General features: G+C 34.0%; 1 protein-coding gene across 6 annotated transcripts in view; it reads right to left on the reverse strand.

Annotated features, from left to right (window-relative positions):
* Positions 1-2,264: 2,264 nt before the first annotated feature.
* The window catches only part of LOC134854042 (sodium/hydrogen exchanger 9B2-like), a 46,420-nt gene continuing 27,695 nt past the window's right edge, over positions 2,265-20,989 (reverse strand). For 2 of the 6 annotated variants that reach the window (XM_063870108.1, XM_063870107.1), the window contains exons 2-5: positions 20,551-20,945; positions 4,112-6,627; positions 3,678-3,894; positions 2,265-3,264 (exon numbers count right to left, since the gene is read on the reverse strand). In XM_063870108.1, coding sequence (XP_063726178.1) covers positions 2,599-3,264; positions 3,678-3,894; positions 4,112-4,932 — 1,704 coding nt within the window. In that variant the 5' untranslated portion in view covers positions 4,933-6,627; positions 20,551-20,945 and the 3' untranslated portion in view covers positions 2,265-2,598. Of the gene's footprint in view, positions 3,265-3,677; positions 3,895-4,111; positions 6,628-9,859; positions 9,978-20,550; positions 20,946-20,989 lie in introns of those variants that run through there. The other 4 variants (XM_063870110.1, XM_063870112.1, XM_063870109.1 and 1 more) reach the window with 3 other exon arrangements.

Raw genomic sequence — 20,989 nt, forward strand, 5'->3', positions numbered from 1 at the left:
CTAAACTTGAATTTAATCTAAAAGATTTGCCGAACACAGAGCTTTTTCAAACAAGTGTAAAATGATAAAGACTGCTAGTAATCACAAGAAAACACTCATTGAAAATTCCAACTTCCTCTTTAAGCAAAAAGTGTCGGTCATTTTTTTGAGAAATTCAAAACTTGATAAATTTTCAAAAGTTGAAAACAAAATTGGAAACTTTCACTCACAAGCTTAATTGCAAAATAAGGTAAATTACAGATAGCAACTTATGAATGGCTCGTAATAAACGTTATTTTCCGGCTTACATTTGAGATCGAAGACATCAAGTCTGTTTTAATGGTTTAAAATAATACGTTCAAAAATGGTAAGTTAAAAGTCAAAAGTTTTCTTGAAAAAAAGTTACTCGAAAGTTGGAACAACTAAAGCTCGCGCGGAGTCTTTTTAGTAATTTTTGTACATACCAAATTCAATGGACCAACTTTTTAACACTGAGTAGTTGAAAAAGTGAGGAATAAAGGACTTTTCTCAATTTTTAGGTTCTTCACCATGCATTAATACATGAAGATTTAATTAGCTGTTTCACTGAAATTTTTTGAATTATGACAACGTTTAACTAGTTTTTCGAAATTGAAACTGAAAAGTGGGGTCGGTGGAGTGCAAAAGGACCACTTTTTGACTTTTGCTTGAACGCTTTTTCTTTTTCTCTTTCATTGCAAAATATTTTTTTATTTTGCAAACACTGCAATATTTCAAATATTGATTGATTAATAGCCTTCACATACTAAAATCTATCTGGAAATTGTTATCCGGGTTGATTTTATACAACTACAAACTGTTTTTTCCGTCATTTTTTTTAAAACGTTTTGTGCATATAGTCTAAGTATCAAAAAATGGCATTCACCTCAGTACACAATTACAAAGACTTTTGGTTCCTATACATTGATGATTATGCTGTAGAACTGATTTTTATGTCCAAGAAATGTCATGTGGGGAATAAAGTTTATAAAATCAACGATTGCGCTTTAAATTTTTTCCGAGGCCAGAAACAGCAGAGAAGCTAAATTGGATCAAACTCTTCGGAAGATTGTGATAAAGTGGATTAAACCCTCGGGGTTTAGGGAGTTTTTTTCTTAACTTGATTTTAATTTAAGAGATTGGCCGAACACAGAGCTTTTCCAAACAGCTGTGAAATGATAAAGACTGCTAGTAATCACAAGAAAACACTCGTTGAAAATTCCAACTTCCCCTTTAAGCCAATATTGTCGGTCATTTTTTTGAGAAATTCAAAAACTGATAAATTTTCAAAAGTTGAAAAAGAAAACTTTTGTATATACCAAATTCAATAGACCAACTTGTCAACACTGAATAGATGGAAAAATGAGGAATAAATGACAATAAAGCATAGGTATCTCAAGATAATAAAGCAGTATCTCAAGTACCCAATACTTGAGATACTTGACAAAAAAACGATAAAACAAACTTTATTTGGCTGATTAAAACCTTGGTAGTTGTTGTTACTGCAATTTGCAGAGAATCTATGGAAGGCTATCAAATTTTTCTAAGGATATTTGTTTCTCTTATTTCCTCACTTGCAATACTGAGTAATTTGGTTGAGCGAGGATCTTTTTTTTTGCGACGTGAAGTCAATAATCTGCTTCTATAAATTTCACGCGGTTCCCATTTTGCAGCCAATACGGTCGGGCTCTTGTAGACCTGAAGCTACACGTCAAGTGATAGCTCGGCATAACACACCATCTGTGTCATGTTGGAGGATCGATTACACAATCTGACCTTCTCAAAGTGAATACCTTCAAATTTTGCTGGAGTAGGAGTAGGTTTCAATGTTATCCATTTATTCTAGAAAAAAAATTTTGAACTACAAATGAATCATCTACTAAAACCGATACCAACTAAATAATATCCACTTCTAAATAAAAATTAATCAAAAAGAGTAATAAGCACTAGGGCTTTTTAGTGAGAAATCTAACATTGCTGCTTTTTGATTGGTCGAAAATTAGGCTAACTCATTCTTTTCAACATTCTCCCCCTTTTCTTGAAAGGAGGGGAGAGATGACTGAGCAGCTCCCTGTTTTTCATCAAAAAGAATTTTACGTCCTATGTAATTGAACAGTCGCTTCATTCACCAGCACTTATACCTTACACACGTGCCCTTCCGAAATAAAGAGTTTAAGTGTTTCTTTAAAATGTTTCAAACTGCCAAATTAGCTGGGTCGTCTATGCTTGTGCGAAAAAGACACTTTTTTAAAACTTGAAGTTCCGTTTAGTAAATACAAATTACTGAAAATATACAGAGCTACTCATTTTAAATCAGATACAATTGAAGACAATTTAAGTTATTATATTAATTAATAGCCCCTTTAGCAAAAATATAATTTTTAAAATAGTCAATAATAATTGTAAATATTATAAAAAGAACTCCTCCTGAAAAGGCGACATTTAAAATGCCTTTAAGTAAACTAGAATTTGAACAATTCATATTTCAAGTTTAAATCAAGATTTCATATTCTGCTATTCAGTTTCTGTTTTGAAATGGTCATTAAAAGATGATAGAGTAATTATCAGCAGGTTTATGTGCGTAAATTGTGCAAAAAATGCTCAAACTTCCACGTGATCCTCTTCTGAAAATTTATCCATGATTTTTTGTCCCCTTTCTTCATGCAAGTTCGGCTCCTTTTCCTTCTTAGTTTTAACTCCGTTCGTGGAAACGCCGACATCTTTCTCGTCGTCTTTATTTTTTTCGTCAACTGAGCTCTCATTTTTACTATTATCTCCTTTCCCATTTTGTTCCAGCAAGTATGTTCCGGAGACTTTGGTCAAAACAGCTCCCAAAGGTGCGGTCAGAATCACCGAAACAACAGCCACTGCCAGAATCTTTCGCGCCCACTCTTCGAACAATTCACCTTTGTCTTCGACTGGAAGAGTTCTTACGTAATCAAGAGGCACACTTCCAATAGCTGCTTGCACTGTTGCTTTAGGAATACTTGAAATTGAGACAAAAAGCTTCTCTTTCCAATTCAGTCCAACTCCAATACAACATACGTATGCTGCAGCCAAACGAGCCAGAACGCCCAATGTTACAATTACCAGAGCTAATCCGATCACGCTGAAGTCAAGGTCACTGATTTTCAATTCCGACCCGATGAGGCCAAAGAGGAGGGGAGCAAGGTACCTCCAGCTGATGGCAAATGCCTTCTCGACATCCTCGACATCGTGGTTGCAAGAGGTATCCAGAGTTGAACTGATTTCATGCTCAGGTGATACCTAAATTTTTCTTTAATTATTACCCAAAAGTTTAAAATATTTGCGATATAAACTCGCGGCCTAATTTTTTGAAATACATGCATTTCAACGTTACCCCCTAACTACCTGTTCCTGTTCTCATTTTTCCGTTTTTTTTTATCTCTTTGTCCCTCTGGGCCCGAAAAAAAAAGACCTACGAGATGGAGCAACTTTGGCAAAAAGTATGTTAAACTTTGAAATCACTCAAACCTCAACCATTTTTACAGTCTTTTTCTTGACTCAAGTTTTCCTGATATCAGTGTTATTTTTTTTAATCTGTTTTTCTAACAGAATACATGTTTATAATTTTTGAACTTCAAACTCTTATTTTACTAATTTACTGATTTTTCTATTATTGTTCTAATTTTTGTAGTAGAAGCCACGAATCCACTGACTGTTTCGTTGTGGTCTGTGTCTGTGACAGGTAGTGGAGTGTGTTTGGCTGTGGTGAGAGTGGATGAAGATGTGGTGGCGTTTGGATTAGTCATCTGGTTCCACTTCCTGGAGGCCACGAAGCCCACAGTGATGACAAACAATGCCCCTGCCCCGTGAGCATCTAAGTGCTCTGCTCCGAAGAAGGCCGTGATGCTGGCCAAAAACAGGAGGCTGTACCTAATAAACAGCCACAGCTAACAAATATCGTCACTGATAGGTTTTCAATTGAACTTATTTTAAATTGAGCAATATCGACGTTACAAACAGTATAAGTGAACTCTTTTTGATACATTTGAAAAAGTATAACTTTTTTTCGATATTTTTTTTTTTAAATGAACCGTGCTGGTTCAACAAGCCCTGCTTTCTAGCAAAACTTAGCTTTTGGAGTTCTTACCTGAGATATACTTTGTGTGCGTCTCCAGCTGAGGGCAAGAACCAGAATAGAACCCCCAAAATGGCACCTGGGGTTGCTCCGGCTATGAACTCAATGGGTGCTTTACTTATGACCCAGGCCACACTTCCAGAAGCGAAAGTTATCGTCATGGCCACGGAGAAGCAACAAATTGCTACTATGTCGTCAACTGAAGACGAAGCGATGACCAATGTCGGGATCCCTTTTTCGGTTCCATATCCTTTAGCTTGCAGTTTCAAAATACATGCAACTACAATAGCAGGACTAACGGCAGCCATTATGAACCCAATCATGAACGCCCAGCCCCAGGGAAGTCCGAGGAGTAAGTGACACGTCACCGCTACAACTGGTGACTCAGCGCAGACTCCCGGGACAAAAGACAGCAGGAGACATACGCGTTTCATCTTCAAAAGTGATGCTGTATCGAGTTCGAGTCCCGCTCGCACCAAAAGTGCTATGAACGCGATGCTTCTGAGACTGGACGACACGTGATGTTGCACGTGATATTGAAACAGTGGCACATTGCTGACAAATATTCCGGCACAGATCATTCCGACGAGTGATGGTAGAAACAAAAGCTGTTTCGTAAGAACTCCGAATATTTCCGAGAACATGTAAAGAAGGAATACGGAGAACAGCGTGCCTCCGGGTTGCACAACCTCTTGGTGATCCGCGGGTAACAAGAAGAAGGCCGAAGCTGCGAGAAAGATGTAGAGGAGTATCTTCGTCAAGAGTCGCGCCAGAGCACCCGTTGGCGGAATCAGCTGATGACGTTCTCGGTAATAGTCCCGAAACAGCGCCATTTTGTTACCCTGTTTCCCTGGAATTAGATGATTAGGTAGTTTGTTCGTTAATTTATACTACACCAAGTTGAGAGCTTTGCAGAGGATTCAGTGTTTCTTCGAATTATCTGTTAGTAATTTAGATATGATCTGATTCTGCTGCGGAGCCGAGGACTTTTCTTTGCTCAAATTATCAAAGTCAACTCAAGTTTCTTCTAGAAGACGCAAAATTTCTGTCAATCTTTTTAACCCTGTCAATCGTATGCCAACAGCTTAAACTTTCGAGTTAGTTGGAGTTAATTATTCGCTATTCAAATTGCCACGCCACGAGTCAAGGACCTTCTTAAGTAAACTTGGTCCAATGTGAAAGGTCGCTGTTTGATGGGTCTTTCGAAATCGATAGGATATCCAAGGATTAGTTGATTGACCACTTTCAATTGTTTTATTAATTTGAACCCTGGCTTAGAGGAGTTTCGAAATTCCAAAGGTAAGAAAAGCAAAGATGAAACTTGATTGAAGTTTGCCAACTTCTCGCTTTAGCCTCTCGAGTCAAGAAAGCTCTTCAAATAACGTTTGTTGTAACAGTTCAAAATAAAAACGACATGCTAGTTTCCGATCAAATACAATCAAGGGCGGAAATTTTTCGATAAAACTTTGGGGTGGTTGTAGTTTATTAAATAAACTTTCCTATTAACTCAATATTCAATACAATTTTTTCAAAAGACGAGTTACTTAAAATGATGTTCAACTATGTTTAGCTTAGTGAAAGTATAGAGTGATGATGGTAACAGTTGGTAACTTTAACTTGGGTTTCGCTAGATAAACTTGTAGAGATGTTCAAAGATGGTTTTGAAGAGCTAAGTTGACGTACGATTTCTCGCGGAAATGAAAAGCCAGATGGTTTCACGCAATATTCATTTTGAAAGGCAGAATCAATTTCCGTGGCTGAACAAAAATAACACACCGCGCAGCTTAAACTCGAGAGCACTTAAACGCCAACGCGGAACTATATCTTTGACTCCTTTAATTATGCATAAACCTGTTTTTTTTTCGTGAATTTTTTTTCTGCTTTATCACAACAAGTAAACAAAAAGGGCTAAATGCAAATTTGAAACTTTCTATAAATTATTCAAGCTTTCTAGGAGTTACAGTCACAACTACAAAAGAAAACCGGCGGAGAAAAAAATGCACTTAGTATAATTTTAAAGCAAAAAGGCTTCAAAATTGAAGCAAACAAAGTCAAGTTTAATCAATACAATCTATCTAAACAAAAATAGTACAGGTAATACAAGTGAAGATACACTTGTTTTGTAGATTTGGATGCTGGCAGCTTGACTTATTAGACGTACCATCGATAATGTTACATTGTACCAGTTGAAATGATTTCACAGCCAACGTCTTGGCTTTCGGGCTAAGCAAACTGATTAATCTTTTAAGAGCCTCTTCCAAGGATTTCAAAATCCTCGGAGCAAATATTTGTGCAAGGCGATATCGAGGGTATTAACATCGGAAGATAATGAAAAATAACAGAATGAAATTATCGAAGTGGAATTCTTCAAGTATTTCTGCCGTTACTTTCTTCAGTTATTTGATCAGGGCCGGAAACTCCGTTAGAATTGATAAGCTGACCACAATTAGGGTTTACTTTTTGTCGCGGTGAGTTTTCTTCTGATGTAATAAAGCAGCAAACTTCAGGGGTTTTTTGTCTCTAGGCGTCTGAAATAATAAAAAAACGCAAGATATAAAACTTGAAAACAGGTTATAAATGAAAATTGGTATATCTGATATAGCTGATATATCTAAAGAATGCGAAAATGGGTGACTGAAATAAAAGAAAGTGGGCTTTATGACCATATGGAAATTAAAATTAAGTAGTTACCCAGTATTCTAAGTTGTTATGTGCCATTATATTCTTAATTCCTTTTGTAAAGAAAAAGAAAAAGGAAACAATGAAATAGAATTCTGCTTACAATTCAATAATCAGTTTTTAAATTTGTTTTAACGCGGCGTTAATTCATGATTCATTTTTTATCATGCAGTCTAAAAATCGATAAGTATAAAAATAGACCAAGTAGGTAGCTATTTCAGTTACTTTAATTATCCCAAATATGAATGTTATGCGGAAATGGTATTTCAAAAATGAGCTGGAAACTGCATCATTTTAATGATAGAAAATGCAAGAAATCAATGTGAATCTTTTTTGAATTAATTAGAAAATATTCAATTCTATAAAGCGAGTCCTGCAAAGAAGCTCCATTGCATCATCAATCAAATGAAGATAGTGAATGTCTTAAATGAAATTGATATTTATTTCAGTACCAGTCATAGATATGAATTAGAGGATTCCAAGAGCGTGTAACAAGGTTTCCTACATGTAAAAAACTGACATATAGTAAGAAATTTCCAAAGCTCAATTTCGAAGCTAATCAAGAACATGCGAGGCTTTGGAACTAAAAAAGAATGTTTTGACCAAGGTAGCATTTGCAAGAAAAAACGAAAAAAAATGTAAATTTTTTTACATCGAATGTTTGATTTTTTGTTGTCTTTTTGTTTGAAAGAAAAGAAGGCAATCTATAGCTTGAGGAAAAATTTTTTATTTTAGTATATAAAATCACAGAGAAATTTAACTCTCTCTACTCTGAAAGATAGCTTTTAAAGCAAAAAAATATATATTGCTAAACAAGAAAAGCCGAATGCTGTGCAAGTAGCACAAAATATTGCGCCTACACTGATTGATGAAAAAAAAAATTTAGATATTTAGAAATTGAAAAATTTTTCAATTTTTTCTCCAAAGTTTCCAATTATTTTTTAATCTATAAAGCGCTATTGAAACATGTGAAGAAATGCGCAAAAGACTAACTAATAGCTAATGCAGCTTTAAAGTTCTATTGAACTGAATTTGGAGGTCAGCCTTAAGTTCCTGTCTCGTTTCTAATGTAATTTATTCTGAAAAATGAAAAAATGCAGACCAATTTTTCACGTCACTGATACAACTATTTAAAAATCCAATTTCAAAGGATTCCTCCTTCTCTTTCCCTACGCCACAGTTTAGTTTCGTTCCCTCTCTTTGTGAATGGTGAAATCAAAATGATGTCATTTGTTCGTTTGAAAGGCATAAAAGTTCAAATTTTTAATTTATTTAGAATATTAATACTAATTTTTGAAGTTTACATTAAATTTTTTTGCTTCCCTCTTTTCCCAAATCAGAAAAAGAAGATTTAGGAAAAAAAGTTTTTGAAAAAAAGGAAATTGATTCAAAATTATAATTTTTGAGTTTTTTTTCTAAGAAACTTCACCAGAGACTGAATTTATGGAGCGAATTGCCAAGAAACTGATTCTTCATGAAATTTGTTTCACAAAATTTATTGATAAATTTAGTTCGTCTCTAAATATTTAGTTGGTCTCTTGATATGTATAATTCAGCAAAGAAGTAGCTCAAAACCATTAATTAAAAACACCAACTCGTCCCAATTTAGACGAATTGTTTTCATAGTTTTTTTTCTAAAGTTTCAGCTTTCTTCAATTACGTAGTATCATTTCTGATATTTCCAAGTAAGATTCGAACTAGTTTTTGATCTGAGAATGCGGACTTATTTTTGTGCCAACCGCAAAAAGTAATATTGAGCCTGAACAAATTTTAAGATGAAAACAACGTTCATCGGCTCCTAATTTCCAGTAGCTTTCAGTCTACTAATATAAATTCGAGAATAACAAGAGCTAAATCATTTAACGAGTTTTTGTGTTTCAGCTCGCTTAAATGTGGATAAACTCTTATAACATTTCCTTTACGGTCTCAGCCTCATTTAAATAGGATACTAGGGAAAGCTTATATATTTTTTGTTCAAAATGATTTTGATTGATCGGATTAGAGCAACTAGGTTTTAGTAACTGACACGACTGCAACTTAATTTGCATCTTGGAAAACGATCGTATCAATTTTTTTCAGAAAAAAACGCATGTTTTGTAGAATTTTAAAAAATCCCAATTTATGCGTTACATAAGTAAAATGGAACTTGAAGTTTTTGTCGACCTTTTTTTTAGTTCGACCAAATTGAGTTTCTGAGAAGACTCTATTTGGACAAAAATGTTTGCGCCGCAAGCAAATTTTTGAAAGAACAGGTCAAAAAAGCCGTTTTTGGGAACTTTTTGGAAAAGTTTTGACAAAAAAAAAACGTTTTTTTTGGCGCGCGCTTCTCCTTAAAATACTATATGTTGGTGTCGAAAACGCCTTTTGAAAAGTTTTAGGGATTTTTTAAAAAGTACCAAAGGGGGACCCTCGGCAGGGGGTCGATTCCCTGAAGAAAGGAGGCGTCCCCCCCCCCCCCCCCCACCCTAAATCCGCCCCTGGTTTGGACCTAAAACTATGAAAGTAATTTTGTTCGCTGTCTAGCATACTGATCGCATATAACTTGCGACACAAGCTAATCTCATCTCAAATTAAAAAATAAATATGAGAAAAATTTAGATCTCCATTTGTTTCAGAAAGCTGGCGAAAACTTCGAGACCTTAAATTTTTTGTCTTGTCGATCATCTGGAGTTTATTTTCATGTTGCACGATTAAGTTTGCAACTGTGCGCAATTTTAACTGCATTTTGCAACTTTGCTTTTTAAGTTTTACAAATCATGTTGCTACGTTGCTGGAGTTCCATTGCAACTTAATGCAACTTCAATTTAGGTTGACTTTGTAATTCAACTTGGTGCGACTCTTGAGACCTCGTCCGACCTCGTTTTTTTGTAGTGATGTTTATACTCCAGGCATTATATGCACACTTCTCTATACTAAATATAAGATTTCTCGACTTAAACTTAAAAGATTGCACGTTTGATTTCAAAACGCTCAGAACTTACTCAAATTATCAAATTTACAAAAAAAAAAGAAAACAAAAAAAGAGCAAAAAGATAAACAGATAAAGAGGGCAAAACAACCGAAAAAATTAGTTGAAAATACCTTGAAGGGGCAGATAAAGGAAAATAAGTGGAAAAATGTCTTATAGATCAGTTTTTTCAATATTGCAGACTACGTTCCCCTTCAAAGGACAGTTAATCGAATACAAGCTCCCCAGGAATCAAATAACTTTTACTTGTTTGAGGCATAAATTGGAATAGTGGCATACAAGCAAGCAAGCAGAGGCGTCAGGGTGGAAAAATAAGTAAATGGACTCTGAAATGGTCTAAGAGACATTTGGAATGGTCTTTTGTTCACGACACAATAGAGAAAATGGGGGAAAAAAGTGCTACTAATGCCACGATCCTGAGCACAAAAGCAGGCTTCAAACTAATTGGACTATCCATCGTTTTTGTAGGGGTTCTCCGTCAACTCTAAAGTCTAACGATAGCAGGAAATATTTTAAAACTCGACCTTAAGTGCCCATTTTAGGGGAATGCATAGGAAGTCATTAAAAATCGATATCATGGTTTCAAATATCAGTACTCGCACTTCATACATTCCACGTACGACCAGATTTAGGGATAAATCTTGGTAATTTATTGGTGATTTGATAGCAATTTATCCTTAACGGGTCCATAAACAAAGAACTTGAATAAATCATTTTGTCTCGTGGATGCAATTTGTTCAACACGAGAAAAATTGAGGGAATAAAAAATTGTTTCCAGAATGAAAAAATGACAAAATACTACACGAAATAAGCTGAAGTATTTTGAATCTTTTTGAGTGAATAATAGAAAGAAAAAAACTCGAATAGAGTGAATTTTTTGAATAAAACGTTCAACAGAATTTACTTTTAAGATTACAAAGCCATAATTCTATTTTCGATTATTTAAAAAGCCAGAAAAAAATAGTGACTTCATGTAATAAAACACGCGAATAATTTCCAGCGTGAGAAATAAAAATACGGAGAAAAGTTAGGATAAGACTATAAAAAAAAATATCACAACTCATTACAATATATACACAGAGCTATTTGAATTTCATCGCTCTGCCAAAAATGGCCTATAAAAAGAAGCCATGCCAGTATTTTCAGAAGCCACTGAAAATGTTGGTCTCAACTGGTTAAAAAATAGCCCAAATAGTCACGTGGGCTGCCTGAGATCACTGCAAAACTTGCTTCCAAGAGACGACAATAAATAATTATCAATTCAAAGTTAAAAAAACTGCTCTTGAACGAAGCCCAGGAGGTTCCAATTGCCCTTTGAAGTCCCTGTAGTAGTTTTTGCAACATTTTAAAAAAAATTAAATAAAGATATATTTTTTCAAAAACTTGCGGCTCTTTTGTATTATAGCTCTCCCATTAAATTGTAGTCCACTCCACTGAACAAAAATTTCTTTCAACTACACATTAGTAAAATAACTTCGCTTCGCACAGACTCTAATGGTGGACGGACTCTAAAGAAAAAGTGCAATATAAGGTACAAATTGACATACTTGTGAGCCAATAACACCTTATTCGGATCCTTAAAATCAATTTGGTATTACAAAGTAAGTGTCACTTTAGAAAAATTGATAAAGATTTTAAGAAATGAGAAAACTTCAAAAACGTTAATTAGATTTTTTTTGAAAACCATTCCCCACCCCACACGCTATGTAAAGAATAAAATGATATATTTCGCATCAAATCAATTTGGATTGATTTCTAAGACGTATAAAATCTCCACCTAAGGGTTAATAGCACGAAAATTATGCAAGCCCTGAATTTTCCGACTGCTTTTTCAAGCATATTGTGCAGTGTTTGCTCTAAAAATATTGATAAATTTTTCGAAAAAAAAAATGAAATGGAAAAGAATTGTGAGTTGTTTTCTTTTTCAATGATCCCGCTTTAAACCATATAAAATACCTATTGGTACAGTTTGCGCCTTACAATGTAACAATTACGACAAATAGCCTAATTTATTAAATTTGGTACAATTTTTGAAACTGATTAACTTTCCGCTTTCGCGTTAAAAGTGAGAATTATATCGCGAGTTAATTGGCAATCTTTGAGCCCCCAGGAAAACCTTTCGGATAATAGAAAAATGTTTTTTTTTTAAAAAAAAGGCTTGTTAAAAATTCAATTTTTTTCTGGAGAAAAAAGACACTCCGAGCACAAATATTCCTTCTTTTTCTTCGAAAAATGGAAAATCATAGAACGCAGTAATAGTTCTAAGTAAGAATAAACTGGCAAAATTCTCAACAATTGTATTTGATCTCAGATCGCTTCTGTCTTGAAACAATTGATTTATATTCCAGAAGCTTCATTTAAAAAAAACTTGAAAGTTTGAAAATTGGCTAAAACAAAACACCACAAAACACAAATTAAAGTCGAAACAACTATTAACAAATCATTGAAAACGTCGGTGAAAAGACTCTTACACAAATAAGCAACTTTTAATTAATTAGAAACTAAACATCAAAGAAGATTGCTCGTATCAGCGCAAAACCTTGAACGCTTCGGCTGTCCTTTAAATTTGATCAAAACCTTTTTGATTCAAAAATTGCTTACAGCAAGAAAGTGTTGGTTTCTTAAACAAAATTAATCTCTTTTTTATACCTAAACTCGCCATCATGAAATCGTAATAAAACTAACAAACTTGAAACATAGTCAACTGACAGTTGGAAAAGAGTAATGAAAGCAAGGAAACGGAAAAAAACCAACTTGATCTTTCAAAAATCTTCAACTTCTGAAATTCGAATAAAAAATAGATGGCCTTAAAGTTTTTATAGAACAATTTATGATGAACACTTCTTTGTTTAATATAACCCAATTTGAGAAAATTGGATCAATAGGTAAAAAAATTTTCTCGCTGGGAAATCTAATAATTAATTTTCATTTACGAAATTAGAAGTCGATCACGTTTTTTGGTGACCTGTACAATTTTGCTTTTCAATAGTGGAATTTGCCTTCCTTTCAACAATTTAAATGCACTGAATTTAAAAATAATCACAATTCAAACCGCGAAAAATCAAAATTGAACATCAACAAATTTTAAGACTTTTTCCTGAAAAAAAAACAACAAAAAATCATCAAAACCTATATAAGAGTACTCACTACGTTCATTACTTTTAACTAGATGAAATCAGACAAATGTTAATTTTTTGCAATTTTTATGCTGGTCAATACGACTTTCAATTATAAAACTTTTATGCTAGTTGAGTTTATCCTAGTTGATACACCTCCAATTTCGCTCATATACACCAAGTTACAGCAACAATGAAAAAAAACGAATAACAGAAGTCTTTTTTTTCTAACTGTTTCGGTTTTTTTTATGTTATAGCTCTGCCATTAAAACTCTACTCCATTTCCCCCAATTAAACATAAGTATAAAAATTTTAATTCGCGCGGACTCTAATGGTGGACAGGCTCTAATAGAAAAAACTCAATATTCTGAGGCGAGGTACTAACGCGCAAAGTGAGGTACAAATTCACATAAACCTTATTCGGATCCTCGAGAGTGTCTCAAAATTAATTTATGTAAATATGGGTCACTATTATTCGCAGCATACGATATGCATGGATAGAAAAAACGAAGTGCGTATCAATTATAGTATATTTTTAAATTAGCAATCTGTAAACCACTCCAAAGTTAAAATATAATCTTAGCTGACTTCCTAGTTTTAAGTGTGAGGCATCAAAACTCCTCAGATAGTTTTTGATATAAAAACATTCAAATGTTTTTAAATGAGAAAAAGAAATTAACGCAAAAAAATATTACCAAAAAATGCAATCTGATTGAAAGTATGATGAAAAACTTATAATACAAAAAAAAGAGTTTTGTGACAGGGTTGAAAGCATTTCAATTCCATTTTATATTTGCGGTTTTTGATGAAATTGATGAGGTGTGTGTGGTTTTTCTCTCCACGCAAATTCCGAATTGGTAACTTGTGTAGTTTTTCAGCGAATTATTTCACGTTACTCGAAATTAAAGATGCCTTGAGCTCAAATTTAAAAAAAAAAACGTTATAGCGCTGAAGGCTTGTAAGTTAATAAATTATGCAACTGTCCACAACCAACTAAGGCAAAACGTACAGTTTTATAAATATGCGTGTCAGAAATCATTTGTAATTCAATTCAACAAGCTCAAAAAGATTATTTGATACTGGAAATATTTATCATGTTTAAACCTAAATCCATTTCAGACACGTTAACTCATTTTGAATTTCAAAAATTTTGGCTTCATATTAGCAAAATAAGCAGTGAAAACATCTCAATTTTTTAAAGACAATTGAAACACTCGCTCGAAATGTTTTAATGAACCGGTCTCAACACATCAAAATAAAAAAAAACATTGATAGTTTTACTCTTTTCCTGTAAGTGTTTGCAACATCAAAAACAAAAATTTTGAAGTTTAAAACACGAAATTTTTAACAAAATGTGGCGGCTACAACTCTGGCAAACATGCATATCGCCATCAATGGCAATTGCAGCAATTTTGAGCAAATCATAAAAAACTGTTCGAATCAAGGCATAGACTATTAAATCCAGAAAGCCCAGTTTCACAAAAAATTGTTACATGCAATGTAGAGTACAATATGGGACGAGATTTCTTATCCGCAACTATCCGCTGTCGAAGCTTTAACTAAATGACAAAATGGAACAGTACTGCTCGCCACACATCATTATCTTGCCACACACCATTTAAAAAATCTAGTAATAGAGTTTGCACCTAATTACGTATCAGCTATGACAAATGGTCTACTTTAATCAATTTAGGCCGATACTTCGCCAATGTATTATAAGCTTACGTGTTAATAGCGAGAAATATATCGCGCGTTAATTGTCCCAAATTGGCCATATTGGCAATGTTTAAACCCCCAGCAATAGCCTTTGAAAGATATTTAAACCGTTTTTAAAAAACAAGACTTGAGAAAAACCTGAAAATTTTCTGGAGAAAAAATATCTTGAGCACAAATATTCTGTCATTTTCTTCGAAAGTTGAAACCTTTATAGAACGCAATAATAATTCAAAAAAAAGCAAACTGACAAAGCTCAGATCAATTTTAATGTCAGGTAGTTTCTCTAAAGTAAAACTTGCTATTTATTTAAGAACGAATACTTAAAAATTTTAAAATTGGCCAGAAAAACACCACTGAATACAAATTAAAGTCAAAACAAGTACGAACAAATCATCAAAAACATTGGTGGAGCGGTTGAATCTCACGCAAATAAGCAACATTGAATTAAATAAGAAAAAACATCAAACAGGAATGCTCGTAACAGCACGAAGCCTTGAGCGCTGCCCTCTAAATTTGATTAAAACCTGTTCATGATAAGAAAAATTTTAGTTTGATATTAAAAAAACGCAGAAAACGTTATTTTTTAAAAATGAATTACAATAATTGTTTAATCCCCCAACAAGCCTACAAGAAACCGTAACAAAACCAACTAGCTTCAACCCGGTGAAATCAGACATTAAAGTTTTTTGTGGTAGTCATTAATAATGAGACTTATATGGTTAAAACATTGGTTGTCACTGTTGAAGCTTGCAATGAATCGTTTTGAAAATGAGCTCCTAGAGAATCAACAAAGTATAAGACTTTTGCGGTGACTGCTCGGCTATCAAAAAAATCGTTTTGCCTTAAAGTTTGAAAAACATAAAATTGTAACTCACATAACTAGCAAAATTATGAGACCTTTTTTTTCTCAATTATATAAGACAACAAACAATCATAAACCTTCAAATTGAAGCTTTCAATTTTGAGAAACAGCAAAATGAGAAAATAAACGACCAACAAGCAGTTGAAATTCTGCATCACATCAAGAAAATTCCGTATCCTTCAAACTTGACCATTTTTTCCTATTTTTATGCTACTCGATTCGAGTTTTATTTCTAAATTTTTTATGTTAGTCGAGCTTTATGCGAATTGATACACCACTAGTTATACTTTTTTAGGTTAAGTTATAGCAGCAATGGATAGAACAATTTAAAATTTAAATTTTTCAACAATTTAGTTGAAGCAGCATTTTTATTTAACAGTATTCAGGATTTTGGCAATTACTTTGAAAAAATCTAGAGCAAATTTGACAATACCAAACACAATCACCAAAAACTTAAAAAAAAAGATAAAAATGTTCTTTAAAAAACGTTTTTCCCCAGAAACCAATGCGACAGGATCATTCTGGGTCACATCATCCACGTTTTTTGGCTGTTTAGCACTTCACTTGAAATTCATTATTTTCAATTTTCGAAAACTCAGTGTTGACTTAAACTATCCGGACAAAAAGAACAAAATTTAAAAAACTGAAGGCGTTTTTCTGCACGTTAAATTGATATAAGACAAAAATATTTGGACAAAAGTGGCTGACTGTTCATACAATATTTGGATCAAGTTAACATCCTAATTCCTAATAAGGATACAAGACAAATAGGAAAAATTGTGAACAACTTTGAACAGGTCACAGTCCTGATTTTCTTGAAGTTTATTTAAAAAGTTTAATGTGCATTATTGAACAAATTTTACCCCCGAAGTTCAAGTTTATCGATAGGTGATAATTTAATCTACTTGCAGACTAACCGCTCACTAACTTTTTTTTATTGTTCTTTAGCTTGACGTTATAGGATCTTCTGGTGCCTCAGCGCTCCATTGATTAAGCTGGGAACCCTGTCTTTTTTGGCACAATTTGGTTTTGAAACACACAATTGAACAAATTAAGAATCTCGTTCGAAATTTTAGCCAGTTATTCTGCAAAGACAGGCTATGAGCGTACTCTGAATAGTTCTGGCTAGCAGCGCTAAAAATATAAATTCATAGTCTCTGTAAACACTTAATAACGGTTTAAAGCCCGTTCAATAGTGTATTTAGAAGCCACTTTGTAATTTAAATAATCGAGCGTAAAAAACAAATTATTGAAATAAAATCTTTGAAAACAATCGAAGACTTCCTTTTTCGGCCGACCAAACCTTGGAATTTTTCTAAGAGCGCCTTTCGCGCCCGAATATTTTAATTTAGAAGGGGAGATTGCGCCAAAAAATGCAATTTCTTGGTCAAAGTTTTCCAAAAAGGGCCTAAAAAAGCGGTTTTTGGCCTGCTTTTTTAAAAATTTGCCTGCGGTGCAGAAGTTTTGGTCACAATAGGAAATGCTGGGAAAATCAATTTGGTCGAAAAGATTTTTTGAAAATCAACCCCCAACACACAATCTAAAAATAGAAAGGGATGTTTAGCAATTTTTTGAATTTTTTAAAATAAGCAATACAAGTGTTTTGGTGTTTACTTGTGCTTCTACTGTTTTTTTTTTCAATTAGCCATGATAGATTTACATTGTAACAATTTGCAAGCCTTTTCCGATGAAAAAGTTTTCCGATGACTTCGAAAGCTTTTAACATGTGTTTTGGAAAAACTCTGTTTACATTTCTATGATCAATTTTTTCTCTGCTTTATCCTCGATTTGATTTGCTATGCTTTTTTGCTATTTTTTTTTGGTTTTTCAAACTTTGAAAAAAGTTAACAAAATATTCAACTTATTTTGAATTTTGCCTTGGTTTTGACATTCTTTCCTTTTGAAATTAAAACGTCTCGAGTTTAAATATAATTGTCATTTGTATCAACATATTTCACACAACAGAAGAGCATAAACTGGTTATTTGGGCACTCGAAAATAAATATATCTCATCGACAAAAAGAGTTCATGATCGCATTTTTTTTGCCGTTTTATTGCCACTCAAACATCTACTGGTCTACTGACAAAGCTTTAAGCATAGCCAAAAGACAGTTGGAAAACTTCATGAAAATAAAGAAACAGAAAAAAATACTCACATATCTTTTTTATCAACTTTCGAATTTTTTTTGTGACTTTAAACTTTTGTTATCTGATATTGGTTGTTGCCTTATTTTCAACACTGTAAAAAAAGTGAATTTTAAAAGAAATCAAAATTCATACCGCAAAGTTTTCAGCGTGAACAATTTTTAAGACTTTTTCCTGAAAAAATCACCATGACCTATGCAAAAGTAATCACTACGAGCATGACTCCGAATTAGGGCAACTTCGAATTAGGACACAAGTAAAATTTAATCAGCTTTGCGTGAAGAAAATGCCAAATCAAAAGCTTCATTTTTTTCGGCGGTCGTTACACCTTTCAAATTGTGGTCGGACATTTAATTTTGCGTGGCCATAGTAGCGGATTTAGGGGGCGGGGGGGGGGGGGGGGCTTGGACGCCTTTTTTTCAGGGATTCCACCCCCTGCCAACCCAAAGGGTCCCCCTTTGTACTATTTTGAGATATCCGTTTTTGGCTGACTGACCTTAAAGTTTTTCTAAAGGCCTTGGGCGCCAATCTATCCTTATTTTGTGGGGGAGCGCGCGCCGAAAAAACGCGATTTTTTGGTCGAAACTTTCCAAAAAGCGCCTAAAAATGCATTTTTCTGACCTTTTTCTAGGGTTTCTATAGTGGCTTCGGAGAGCTCAGAAAATTAATTTGGTCGACCTATAAAAAAAAGGTCGACAAAATTTTCAAAATTTTTTTTGAAAATCCGCCCCCCCTCGAAAAATTCCTAGATCCGCGCCTGCGTGGCCATGAAAGATTAGGAAAAATTTTTCTATAAGAATATAATTTTGTTGAAACTAGTGATAAACAGATTACCACTAGCAGATTAACCACATACTCAATTTTTCACATGTAATCTTGATTTGAACTGTTATTATTTAAAGGATCTCTTGGTATCATAGTGAACGAATGAACAATTTTGGAGATTTTTTATGATAAATACACACAATTGATCAAGACAAAAAGCACTTCCGAACTTTCAACAATTTTTATTGATTTGTTGAACAAAAATTATGAAATCACCATATTCTTTTTAGTTTGAATTGAAAACAACAGTGCTTTTTTTTCAAACAGAGAATTGACGTTGTTTTAATTGTACATTTGGAGATTTTACATTCATTTAACTAAACGCGCAGGAAATTGAAGGAATATTGAAAGTTCTTTTCTTTGTATTAATGAGAAAAGTATTTTTGTTAAAACAAACTCAATTTGCGGCTGGAGCATTTACACTTGTGCTTAGAACGGAACTTCAGTGCCCTTTTGACGATCGGACAAAATAGAAAAATTACAGTCAAGTGATGCGGGTTGATGGGAAATGGCGCAAAACAAACAGTAACAATTGGAACTAGTTAAAATTTGATGGCGGCATGAAAATATGCCATTCGAAACTAGTCAATATAAGATCATAAGCTGGACTTCAGTTTTCTACGAATGTTTTTTTAAAATATGAACTGAAAAATGCTAATTGTAATTGTCTGTCAAAATTTTCTCAATTGAATTTTACAAGATCAAAATGGGCACTCAATAGGCACGATTTGAACTCTTTAGGCCACCGAAATGCTGAGATAAGTTTTAAAACTTGTTCCAGATTGTTGTTCCAGATTGTAAGTGGATGCCACTCACAAAGTTTCCTTGTTCAGTGGATTCCGCGCTCAAATACTTCCGGAAATATAGATGGTTTCTAAAAATGGTGAGCAAATTCCTCAAATGCAAGCGGATTCCATTAAATCAGCTGGCGTCTTGGTCATTCCTCTCACTTTTTGCGGATTGTGCTTACAATTTTTGGGTTCTGCTTACAATTGCAGATTCTGCGACAGCGTAGTTTTACTATACAGATTTATAACTTTTTGTGTTTATAATTTAATTGATTTTAATCATTTGTTTCTGAATTCCCAAACTGTTCCGGATTTGCTGTTTTAGATTGCTATATGCTTAAAAGCTTGTCTCTAGATTCTAGAGACCTAAACACCCTAAATTTTGCGCCTGTCCAGTGCACAGTTTGACCTCGTAACTTTCTCAGACAACTGTTTTTATAAGGCACTGATCCAGAATGTCATTCGACATTGTTTCAAAATTCTTGAATGCTGCTCAAGAAAACGTGAAAAAAAAACAGGAAAAATGACAAAAGTAGGTAAAAATTTGATTTACTTGCCGGCAGGGGCGGATTTAGGGGGGGCGGGGGGGAGGGGGTGGGGTCCCCCCTTTGATACTTTTTCAGAAATCCCTTTTTTGCCGACCGACCCTAAAATTTTTCTAAAGGCGCCTTGGGCGCCAATATATACTAACTTTGAGGGGGAGCGCGCGCCAAAAAAACGCTATTTTTTTTGTCAAAATTTTTCAAAAAGTGCCCAAAAACGGCTTTTTTTGACTGTTTTTTCAAAAAATTGCCTGCGGCGCAGAAAACTTTGCCAAAATAGGGGCAAAACAGTGCTTTGGGAGAGCTCGAAAAATCAATTTGGTTGACCTAAAAAAAAAGTCGTCAAAATTTTGGAAAATTTTTTGAAAATCCGCCCCCCCGCGAGAAAATCCTAGATCCGCCCCTGCTTTCCGGTATTAAACGACTAGAAAGTTCTAGTTATCTCTCATCTGAAAAAAAGGCTCTCAATTTTGAGTTAGCGTAATATTTCACTATTTAAAGTTCAATTTCAATTCGGTCAAACACTCAATTTTGTTCAGTACTTTGCTGTTTATGAAATCAAGAGGAATGAACAAGTTTAATTGATTAGATCTGCTTAGTTTTTGACAAAAAAAACACAATTAAAAAAACTTAATTCTATCACTGTTGACTGCTAAAATTCTTAGCTGCAGACTTTTCTCTAATTAGAAACAAGGCAATCCATTATGCTTATTGTTCATTATTGTCGTTTATGATCGATTGACTTTTTTGAAAGGTTGGTTTCCAATTAGAAAGAACTTAAATCTGGAAGTGACCATTAAAAATTCTCACCTGTCCACTTTGACTCTGATTGTTGTCTGTCATGTTATAAGCATTCGCCAGGTAGTCAAAAAGAGAGAACAAGCAATAAAAACGTCACTTCCTGCTTGCAATGCAAATGTCCTGCAGTTCAAACTGCACCAGTTTTTACATCGACCAAGAGGGGAAAAGTGGTGATGTGAATGAGAATTAGATCACGTGGAAGAAGGAAAATCGAGGGAAAATAAACTGGAGTGGTAGGGTCTGTTATTGAAGGAACAACTAGAGCAGAAGAAGAGAAAGAAGCTGAGATAATTTCCGATACGTTAAGATAACTTCTACGAGAGAAGAAACAAATTTGCATATGGTATTGAGGGCAGACGTACCAATAGGTAGATTAAATTTGCCTCAGTTTTGATGAAAATTCTCTAAAACATTTGAGGAAAAATTTAAAGTACTTGCAGGTTTTTTA

This window comes from Symsagittifera roscoffensis, chromosome 9 (genome assembly GCF_963678635.1).
Source record: "Symsagittifera roscoffensis chromosome 9, txSymRosc1.1, whole genome shotgun sequence".
NCBI classification, from domain to species: domain Eukaryota; kingdom Metazoa; phylum Xenacoelomorpha; order Acoela; family Convolutidae; genus Symsagittifera; species Symsagittifera roscoffensis.